The sequence below is a fragment of the Teleopsis dalmanni genome, chromosome X (assembly GCF_002237135.1).
Source record: "Teleopsis dalmanni isolate 2A chromosome X, ASM223713v2, whole genome shotgun sequence".
Taxonomy (NCBI): Eukaryota; Metazoa; Arthropoda; class Insecta; order Diptera; family Diopsidae; genus Teleopsis; species Teleopsis dalmanni.
The window spans coordinates 84346979-84358883 of record NC_051848.1 but is presented as its reverse complement, the minus strand read 5'-3'; the positions used below and the strand labels follow the sequence as shown (position 1 = coordinate 84358883).

Genomic DNA, 11905 nt, shown 5'->3' with positions numbered 1-11905 from the left:
TCTGTTTGATTTCTGATCTAAATTATTGCATTTAATTTGTAAGAAGAAGTTTTACAGAGTGAATGGATCCTGGACATTTATTAAAGCAACCGAAGTTAATTAACTATTTGATTACCTATCTTTTTTGTGCCTTATTGTGTCAAATTTCTTCACCAAATGATATTAGAAGATTGTTAGATAAACACTAGCCAATACGGATCGGATCAATTCCTTACAAACGAAACTGTTTTTGGCAAAAATTGACTTTAGCACTTCCAATTTGGATAAGATATTTTTTTGAAATCGGTTTTAAAAATAAAAAGATTTGCATTAGTTTACATTTTTAAGCAATTATTAAATCGCGATAATAGCGCAGAGGAAGAGCTCTGCTGAATATAAGTTCAGAACCACTTTATTCCTTAATAGATGATTATTTATTCTCACTTATTCGGAATAAAGAGTAGAAGCAGAGAATACTGAGGCAACCAACACTGGGGCTATTTTAACAGAAATTGTAAATAAGGATTCCCAACCTAAACCGATTTAAAGGATTGTATACAATTAAATAAAACAATTAAATTCTTAAAAGAAATTTTGACAGGACATTGTAGGTAAAATTACCATCTTATAATTCTGAAAACTTACTACAGCTGTTTTGTATGTATGAAAGAGAAATAAACTTACGACAAACTGAAAACGCAAATTAATAATTTGATTAATGAAAGGTTAATTACAATTAATTAATTAAATATTAAATAAAGGTTAATTAATTAAATATTCCGGGCATTAATAGTTATTCCAAACCAATACCATGAGCAAATCAGATTTTTTAAGTTTAAAAAATTCTTGCGATAAACATAGTGAGAATTATAATAATATACTTAAAAATATCACATACACACACTCTAAATAAAAGAAAAACTTTGGATTTAATATTTTAAATTTTATTTAAATATTCTTGATATGATTTTTAATTGAATATGAAAAACTTCGAAAATATCGCTTATAATATTTGAAATGCACATAAAAATATTTATTTGAGAGATGTCTATAACATAGATATGACAAATATCTGCTCATCAAATATAAATAACTTGATGAGTGCTGGACGTATGGATGCTAGACGTTATCTTCTGTGTTAGTAGTATTATATCATTATACAAATTTCAACCTTTGGAAGAGGGACTACCATAGAAAGTCTTAAAATATCTATCCCAGGAAGATATAAGAGATGCCGTTGAAAATGTAGAATTAAGAGCAGAGTTTAGTGAGAAACTATTCAAGTGAAAATTTCATATATATTTTATGTGTAGACTATATGTATAAGTATAGTTGTAAGAGGACCCACTTCATGCTTATTTAATTTAATTTCATAGTGGAACATATATCGTTTGCCAAGGACAGGAATAGATGGTAATTACTTAGTGTCAGATCTGGACACTAAGATGGATGCATAAGAAACTCCCACCTAAGCTTCCATAGCTTTTGGTAAGTCATTATAGATGTGCGTGGCTTGGCGTTGTCCTCATGGCGCACAATTCGTCTCCTATTGCCCAAAGCTGGCCGTTTTTGGATTATTAGCTTATTGATATCGTCAATTTTGAAATAAAACAATGAAGCTTAAAATTATAATAAGAACTGAAATTGGAATTTAAAAAAGAAATAATAATTAAAGTAAAAACATTCAAAAAGGGGTAATAATAAAATAACTTACAATAATATGAAATAACTTAAAACAATTATACAAGTAAATAGTATCATTCTTAAAATGTCGGGACGATAATATATGTCTTGACTAATGTAAGATATTACGGAGGACGATCATTCAACTTAAATTTATCAATCAATTTATGTAGAATATACTAAATGTCAATCAGGTAATTAATAAAATTTTTATCAGCATATTAGTGATTTTAAAACTATTTTTATAGCTAAAAATAAAAATTAAAAACAAAATATTGAGAAAAATTGAAAAATAAATAACTTAAAAAATGAAAATAAAAATAAAAAAATGTGAAAAAAATAAAAGTATTATTATTAATATGTAACTTAAAATTCACGGCGATAATATTTATCTACGTCATAATAAGATGTTACGACAGTAGAGACATCATAATAAATATTATCGAATAAACTTTTTATGCATTGACAAAAGTTCACATTTGTGAATTCTATAAAAATTTTGCCACAGCCAGGTACAGAAGCACCTCCAATAGGTACTAGAATTTCTACGCTTTGTACTGCTCTGTTGCTTTCCCACACTTTCTTACAACTCTCCAACATTTCTATATCAATTCGTCCATCGCGTAGATCATCACGCGATACTACGTTCAAAAGACAGAGTACTCTGGTTGGTGGACCAGAGTTCTCCTCATTACTAGTCTTCTTTATACAATTTGATCGAGCAACAAATATTTTCTTTCTTTCATGTATAATACCATGAAGAGCAACTATGGCCTACGAAGATATCACAATTCAAAATTAAATTCATATGTAATAGCTTGGAGTTTATCAGTAATGCTGTGATCCAAATATTCAGCTAGGCCGTAACACTCCAAGCGACCATTTACGAGACCCTGAATCATAACGAAAGCTTTTAAGTCTCCAAATTTGAGAAATAAGGTTTTTATCTGTGAAGTGAGGAATAATTATTTTAAAGACTGTACTTTTAAATAAAATTAATATACATTTGTTATGAAATAAATAGGTAAAATTAGGATTTTTAAAAATGAAATATATTTTCGTATCTTGCAAATAAATTTTATAATGACTTTATAATGATACTTTTTTTTTCCTATCAGTAATAATGCGTAATAAGTACTACCTTATTACGCATTGTAATAAAATAATTCTTAAATATTTTATAGACAATTTGCCCTGAAAAGTTTTGAAAGTGCAACAAATTTTTTAATATATTGCATGGCGACGCCTTTCTAATTGTAAATTTACAAGAGCTACGATACCCCGTGTGTTTTATCTCAATTGTGCATCGATGTTAAACCGTTTCATTGTAAAATTGAAATTAACACATTGTCTTTAATAAGGGTAACCAGACCGAATTCCGTGTTATTTACTATGATTTCCTTTAGAGTTACTTCAAAAATGTTTAGTGCACAAAACGATAAGGGTGACATACCTCTTCGTTATTTGCATTAACTGTTAGACCTCCAAAAAATATTTTATGTTCTGAATCGGGTACTAAAGTTGATGTCAGGCCATTAATAACTATAATAAAGTTTAACTATAGTGAATAATATAAAAATAAAATTAATTTTAATTACTCACCCAATGGAGCTACAATTGGCGTAGTAGAAATCTCGCCTGGTGGTAAACGATAACTGCGTGGTCTACATATTTTTAAAATTTTACCTTCATAGACTACGCCATCGAGGTCTAAAGAAGATTCAGCCTCCTCGACAGATCGGAAGATTAGAAAAGCAAACTTCCTTCTGCAGTTTATGTAACAACTGATTACAGGATTTCCAATTTCTTTTGACAGACCACCCAAATGCATTTGTTTATTGATGAAAAATTTAAATTTAAACATATTTACACAATCAGGTAAATTGCTAACAAAGATGCGACGTGCATTCCTGCCTTTCTTTACTGAAGAAGTATGCAGATTTGGCTCTGGTGTTTCGCACTGAATATAAGTTTGATTATGTGCTTTCATAGTTTCATTCATCATTGGCTTTGGTCCTTTTGAAGAAGGCGTACAACCATTATCATTATCTGTACCAAACCAAACAAATGGTATGATTTGCGTGGTATACCCGATGCAAAATAAAACTACAAAACAAGCAAAACTTAAATGCATGGAAAAAATAGGAAACCTCTAATCGGCCTTAATTGTAATCATAATAGTTGTGCTCTGTTTTGTCATTTTATTCCGATCTGAAATATATATTGTTAATTTTACATACTTACCGATTGATTCCATCTTTAAGTTTTGTCAAAACAAAAATCGACAACTGGCAAGAAAAAAGCTCAAATGACAACTGCCAGTTTTGTCTGTCAGTTTAACTTCTCTAAAGTATGTATGACAGCGTTGCCAGATCAAACTTTGGTAACAGTATCAATTGGGGTGCTGCCATTAGAATTATATATGTAAGTAGTTTGACATGTCTCGTTTCGAGTTTAATTTTTTAAATTTCTTGTGTTTCTCTTCGGTATTTGCATAAATTATTGCCACATATTACTCACATTATTTGCTCATTTAGGTAATTAACAGACTTAAAAACTAAGTACGAGCTTATATTATCGAGGTAAGTCCGAAAATGCGTAATACTAGATTAACACTACAATTTTGTATGTAATTTTAAAATTTAACTGTCGTATTTGTAGTTGTTAATCGTTGTTGCTTTCAATGCAACATGAATATTTTTGAGAATTACAATCAAAACTCTCGTGATAATCCAGTTTAAAGTATAATCCAATAGTATAAACACAATATTCATCTTAAATATTATTCAAAGAATAGTCAAGACTGGCAAATAATGAGACGTGATTTAAAAACTATTTCAATGATCTCGGTTTGGAATTCTGATTGCGAAAGCGATTATGAAATTATTTTATTAGTGCGTCGATCAAAAGAAATGAAAGATCGATCTAATTACTTCGAATTGCATGCGCCAAGTCCTTTCGTGGCCGTTTTCGCATAAGTGAAGAAGTTGCAGGAAAAATTTTGAGTTACATACGAGATGAACTAAATCATAAGACCACCAGGTAAGTTTTTCGTTCTTAGAAAATATAATATAATTAGAAAAATTCTGTCGTATTTTAGAAATAATGCTTTGCTAGCAGAACAACTGTATTCTGCATTGTTCGCTCAGCATTTTTATTCAACTGGATGAACGCTGCGAACCATTGGTGAGATACTTGGCTTTATAAAAGCTATTTCTAATTTGCGCTTTTCCTCAATCCATTTTCTTCTTGTTTCTGCAAGACTATTTCGCAGTCCTCTTCCGTCATTTTGAATTGTGGCAAGATGGTTATTTTCACTGACTTTGGATAAAGCTTCTCCAGTTGTTGTTCCCTAGAAATAAAAAAATGATATGAAAATAATGTAAACATTTAATAAATGTTAAAGCTTCTTATACTTCCCCACAAATAATTCACCATCACAATAGTTTCAGTTTCTTTTATCAGACGATGAAGAGACATCGTTTCTTCACATTCGTCAAATGATTTCATGTTATATTCATCAAGTCAATCGTTATTATAAGAAGAATTGCATTCTCCGTGGCCACCACTTGTTTTAAGATTCCACCACTAATTTTAAACAACTTACCATTCCATAAAGCGACTACGCTAGCAGATTTTTTCGAATTACAATAATAACAAAAACCACTTTTAAATGTCCACAAGTGATATGAATATATAGAAATGAATTCTCGTCTGACATGATATTCATATTGAAAAATATTCTGTATTAGCTTCTTGAATTCGTTCTTGGATTGAACTATTTCCTTTTGGACAACTGAACGATTTATCAATTTTTCCACCATCTCAAAGAAGATATTTGCAACAGAAAAGGGATATAAAGTTCTTCCATTATTCCATCATATATTTATTTTAATAAAGCCGTCGTATTTCGGAGACAACTTTAAAAGCACTATTAGTTCTCCATGTGTGAGAACTGTATTCTTACTGATCTCAATATCTTCATTGGTACGCTTAACAACTTAAACTTATGAGAGTGATCTAAACTTTGTTGCGACGAAAATTTGTTGGAATTTGACCAATAACCTAACATATCGATTACTTCGTAGACATAGTGGCAACGCCTCAATAAAGAATCTAAACAACTTTTAGATAATTTGGGATGCATTTTTCAGATAATACTTCAAAAAATTTTTTGACATTTGAAGGATTTCTTATTAGGTTACATAAGTTGTAGTCACGCTTTTGTGTATAATTTAAGAACAATGGATTCAAAGCAATTTTGTCTGTTCATATATCATTCCTTTGTAATGGGAAAAAATATTGTAACAATAATTGCTCTTCTTAGTAAGAGGTTTATTGACTTTAAGCGCATGTTGCGTCATCCCATACTTTGGAGTGTTTTTGCAAAAAATACAAAACCTAGTTTTGTTTCTGTCAAAATCTGATTCATGTGTTTTTGTAAAGCATATTTGGGAAAAATTTTGTTAGGACACAAAACATTACCCATCGGGTGCGTTTGTAGGAGATGATCTCACAAACATTTATTTGAAAGGTCAAGTTTTTTTCAGAGATATTTTGCTCAAATTATACATAAGCTGTCATATGCTCTTAAATAAAATATTTACAACAGCCGATACTGCCAATAAATATCTATTTCCTGACAACAAATAGTTAAAAATCTCTTCCACTTTGGCTATCATAAATGATAAGACACAATTAATTTGAGCAATTTTTTTCACCGAAACCTATCATGTGCAAAGTAACAATCTAACTGACGCCATAATCAGTGTAGCCTCCTTCATTTTGCAACTTTAATATATAATAGTTTCAATTTTACAATACCAATTGTAGATCTACTAATGGGCGTGATAATCGTTTTTGCAGTGTGGATAAAAATCATTGCTGCAAGCCTAATTATAATACATTGTTGGAAAATATATGTAAGTAATTCTATGAAAGTAATTGTATTGCGGTGATATCATCTAGAAAGGACAACAAGATTAGACACATCTATAGGGTAAATATGGCTTGTTGGAAAACTAAAGCCTATAAGTTGAACATACTAACAATGTTGCAAACAACTGTAAATACAAATAAATATTTATGCATGTAGAATAACATAATATGTGTTTATATATTTGTTACAAATGTTTAAGCACATACAAACATATATCAAAATAAATATTGAATATTGTACGTGTTGTGTGACTAAACCTCACCTATAAAGCGTTTACATTCCTACACATTCCTACGCATTGACATATTAATAAGTGTATCCTGGCAATTAAATCAAACGTAATATTAATGAAAATGAAATGTTAGTTATATCCTGCAAGTTCCACTGCCTCAGTTGGCCTATGCTGCTGTGTTGGCTTTCTTATTGCTTAATGAAGCAAGCATATTCTCGTATACGCACAGATGAGTAGATGTGGACATCATAGTACATACCCAGTGGGACTCTTTTGAGAGAATTTTTAATGAAAGTATAAAAAAGTTTTTTTTTTTTAGCTTTAAAAAGCTATATATTATATAGAGTGGTTTCGAACAGTAGTGAACTACAACAACAAATAACAATAATTGAATTTTTGGGCTGACCATATAGCTGCTTTTACTATTGCCAAATGCCCATCATCAGTGGTGTTGAAATTATTTCTTGGAGTTCATTAATCCCAAATAACTTTTTTTTTTGAGATTGCGAGAATTGCGAGAGTCAGTGTCGGCTGTGGATCAGCTGGCTAAGAACACTACCTCTGAGCTTCAAATTGGGCAAGATACGAGTTTAATCCTTGATACTTCCAATATCAAAAAATTAATTTACGAAAAAACAAATATAAGATATACCATAATTCCAAAAGACCACTGATGATGGGTATTTGGTAAAACTCGAAACAGCTGAATGAAAAATTTTGTTGTGATTCACTACTGCTCGAAACCGCTATTCCAAATATTATTTTATACTATTCTAGACTTCATATAAGAAAGTATTTTTATCTCTATCTAAGAAGAACAGTTAATTTTTTTATCGTATGGCATTTTTAAATCTACGATAATATTTTATTGGATAATTTCTCCAAAATATGAAAGAAATGGTGAAATCTATAAAAAGTTAAGAATAAGAAGCTTATAACAGAAAAAATAAAATTCTAGTAGTGTTTTCAGTGATAAATGCTTAATTGAATGCAGCAGTAAGCATTTTAAAATTAAATACCAATATAGTTGTCACTGGTAGATATGCGAGATTTAAAAGTATTCAGTTACAAGAAGCGAATAATGATCAGTATATTTAAAAATACGTCCCGAAATAAGAAATGATTCCTAAATACATCACCTACATACGAAAGTTTTAGTGGTTTAAGTCACTACCTTAACGGGCATAACTGAAGAAGTCAAGATTGTATATAGAAAAATAACAAACATGGCAAAATAATTATAGGTACATACATAAAAATTATGAATATTTGAAAAACGAACGTAACTAACCAGGGTACCACATCCGGTATCATAACATACAGAACAATCATTATGCTTTTGTTGGGTAGCATTGAGTAGTCAGTTGATCACATGGATACTTTGAATTGGCTTCTAACCAACCTTTTCTAACAAAATTGCTGCAATAATTTCTGCTGTCGATGTGTGCAGTTTATAAGGTTGTAACATGCTTTCCGTGCTTCAGTACTTAGTGAAAATGGAGTGCGGGATTTTCAAAAGTCAGATGAGCCAGCTTTGCTCTCTTCATAAATTTGGAATTTGAGTGGCAGTTTAGCTATTTAGTTAGAAACATAAGAGGTTTTCACAAATTTTAGGTTTAAACATGGTGAATTCGCTGGGTCAACATTCAGAATGATGTTCATATTGAGAGTAATTTTGCTTTGCTCGCTGCTATTAGGGAGTAGGCTTCAGAGTTTCTTATATTGTTTCCATAAACGAATTTACCTGTACTTAGGTCGTATGCGAGTTAGGCTAAGTTGATGCTAAACCAAATGGGAGATTTTTTGGGATTTTTTGGACTGCACACATTTAGCCATTTATCAACACGTATCGACACATCACTACATTATCGGCACAACTTAGAATTTCCCTCATATAGAACGCAACTTAGCCTAACTCGCACACGACCTTAATACTAATTTCAATCAGTGGTTGCCAGTCCAGCGTAATTTTATCTATCTCTTAAATTATTTTGATGTTTAGATTGTATTCAGAGTGCTCCAAAATATAAACTATTAAACTATTATTTGCTTATTAGATATTAATCACTATTATAGTTAACATATTTAATAACAAGTAGCCTTTTCCGACGGATCCTATTATCTGGAATATTTCATAAGTAGGCGTATTCAATATATTTATTCAGTTTACAAGATTTCTTAATTTATTATTGGTAGGAGCATTGGTTTACCATGACCTGTGATATTTTTTGCACTGTCTATGCTAAGATTCTCCTAAGCGAACTTGTAGAAATGAAGGGTCCTGACAAACTTAAAAATATCTATTGACACAAGATCCCATAACTTAATTAATTAAAATAATTTATATAAAGATATTAGAATCATTTTTTGGTAATCGCAGATCACAACCAGATAACATGGGTAGATGTATTTCTCAGCATTTTGTGGTGTCCTTTTAATTTCAACATAGAAAGGTGATAGCTAACAGTAGCACGTCAAGTTAATAAAAACTAGTGAGTAGTATAAGCTTAGCTTTATTTAAACCCAGATATCTATTAACATGCTTATATTGATATTAATGAACTGCTTGGGTTTCCTGAGACCTTTTGAATTGACACAAGCCATCATAAGCAGTTTGTGTTTGACGTTTCTAAGTAATGGAGTGATCTGACATATGGATACCCTATGAAAAAAATAAGTGCACCCTTATTCGTAAGTTTTACAACTGTGTCAACTTACTTATGTGTTTCATGCAGAGGTCCAATTTTTAGGAGTTTTTATAACTACCTATCTGTGCAAATTTCAATGGCCACAGTTTCTAAAAAGCAATGAAAAAATAATGCTTTGAGAGGCAATGAAACTATGGACCTAGTACAAACTTGTAGATTCGTGAGCGACATAAACTTTACAAAATCTAATGTTTGAGTTCGGACATTAGAATTTAGATATTGCGGTGAATGAGGAAAAAACAAAGTATTTTCTGTCAATAAACCAGTTTTCTGATTGTCCTGTGTCTCACATCACTATAAGTTTTGGAAAATTTTATTTGTTTGGAAACCAGTGTAAACACCGAAAATGATGTCAGTTTAGGAATACAGCGTTGAAATGTTCTTGTGTTAATTCGAGCTATGTAGGCAATACAGAAATAAAGCGCTCTCTCGACAAACAATCACGCACTGTACGTATCTTATCATAGCTGTCTTGCGGTAAGTTGCAGCAACTTGGACAATAAGCAACAGTGATGAGAAGCGTTAAGACCATTCAATGCAAAAATTCTTGGGAAGATGTATGGTCCCTCTTAGATGTTGGCACAGAGTATAGAATATTATGAGTGGATGTGCTGTATGAGCTATACCGCAACTTTAACCAAGTTAAGCAGTGACTTTCCTGGCTTGATCATGTGATATGCGATTGGAAGAAAATCGTCCGACTAGAAAGATGTTTGTTTCATTCCCTGCTAATGGGAAATGTAGTAGAGGACCTCTAAATCTTTGCTAGAAGAACTAGGTGACCAATATTATGAAGGCATTCATTACTACCAATTGCCGATAGTGAACTACTGATCGGGGTGGTTGGAGGAGGCTTCCAGAGGCTTTCGGACTCAGCCAAGAATGACTATTGAAGTTGTTTGCACACAGTATTGCTGAAAAGTGAATATCACGTTTATCTCTGACGTTATTCTTGAAATCATGCTTATATGTAGAATGCAACAATCATAAGTTTCCACTCAATCATTAGATTAATTGTACAAATACCTCCATTGAAATTATGAGACATATTTTCTAATTCCTTATGTAAGCACTAATTGCTGTCGAAGCACAGTCAGTCTCCGCAATTTTTTCAGTAAGGATTGGGTACAAGTTAGATTTACAGAATACGGCTCTACAGATGATTCTCTTAGTTCAATACCCAAACTACTGTAATTCAATAAATAAAACTTGCATTTTTGTATCAATTAGATTTTTATTTAATTGAGATGAACCTATCCTACCTATTGATATATGGTTTCAGTTTATGTCAATGTATATATCATATTTCTATTATATTCTATATTATATCATTTGAGTTATGAATTCAATGAAGCCGATTGATATCTTATTATGTAAGTCAAGAAAGTCAATTGCTACATTGCTGTTTCAGGATATGCAATGGTAGACATGTTTTATATATTTTAACGTAAGCGGATTAAAAATATATAAAGATATGAGCTCTACTGATATGTTAATTAAGTTCAAGTAAACTAAGAATATAAACAAACTGTATAAAATCGAAATCTATTGTCAAAACTAAATTTACACTAATGTGATATGAACTCAAAAATATATTCAGCGATAGCTGTCTTTTTCAAACGAAGTCCTTGCAGAATACAAGTCCTTACAGTAAAAAATTAATAGGTTTTATACGGATTGAACATTCATTGTCTTTAATTTTTAATTCTTTCCATAGTTATTATTTGCATTTGTTAGGATTCCAATGAATAAGCTTTGTCATTTGAATGAATAATCCTGACAAAAGGTACTCTTTATATCGTTTGAATGATACTATTAACCCAATTAACTTGAAATTTTGACTATTTCTTAAGTTTTTAACCTCTCAACGCTTATTAAATAATTAATGAAAAAACGTATTGACTGGTATTGCTAAGCCATTAGACCTTTCTTTTCCAGTTCTTTTTTCCAAAATAAGTAGATAAGTGTGTTCATAACGGTTATCGTTCAACTTCCCGCTGGGACAATGAATCTCCTTTATTGTTTAAAATAATGGGCTTGTATGTGTTTATTGATACTTAACTATAAGACACATTTGTTGTATGTATCTATGCATGTTATTGTATATATGCTTTAAAGGATAGAAACTGTCATTGGCTCAGCATGTGGATATGTGTGATGACAGTCAAACGTGTATATGCACTGGCAGGATATCAATGATTGCTGATTGCGTTTAGATTGTCTTGCATCATACATGATAAGGACTACATTGTTGCCAGTTTACTTCTATTAACTGAAACTGCATGTATCCTGCTTCTTGTTTCCAGTTGTTAACGCAATGCATCCTTGGCATAATTTCAATTTATTTGCTTGTGTTGTAATTAT

The 11905-nt window shown here is 31.0% G+C and overlaps 2 protein-coding genes across 2 annotated transcripts; both read right to left on the bottom strand.

The window, feature by feature from the left end:
• Positions 1-2028: 2028 nt before the first annotated feature.
• On the bottom strand, positions 2029-2564 carry LOC119688635 (splicing factor U2AF 50 kDa subunit-like). The gene is made up of 2 exons (XM_038103306.1): positions 2550-2564; positions 2029-2436 (listed from the first exon to the last, which is right to left on the bottom strand). Exons 1-2 carry the CDS (start codon positions 2562-2564, stop codon positions 2029-2031), a joined length of 423 nt encoding a protein of 140 aa, XP_037959234.1.
• Positions 2565-2863: 299 nt separating this feature from the next.
• LOC119662027 (splicing factor U2AF 50 kDa subunit-like) lies at positions 2864-3986 on the bottom strand. The gene is made up of 3 exons (XM_038071567.1): positions 3907-3986; positions 3265-3711; positions 2864-3204 (listed from the first exon to the last, which is right to left on the bottom strand). The coding sequence occupies exons 1-3, from the start codon at positions 3917-3919 to the stop codon at positions 3086-3088; spliced, it is 579 nt and encodes a 192-aa protein (XP_037927495.1). The 5' UTR covers positions 3920-3986; the 3' UTR covers positions 2864-3085.
• Between the last annotated feature and the right edge of the window lie 7919 nt (positions 3987-11905).

Coding starts and splice junctions, on each gene's coding strand:
- LOC119662027 (XM_038071567.1), bottom strand. Junction 3,205..3,264: donor GCCAATTGTAGCTCCATTGG/GTGAGTAATTAA, acceptor ACTTTATTATAG/TTATTAATGGCCTGACATCA.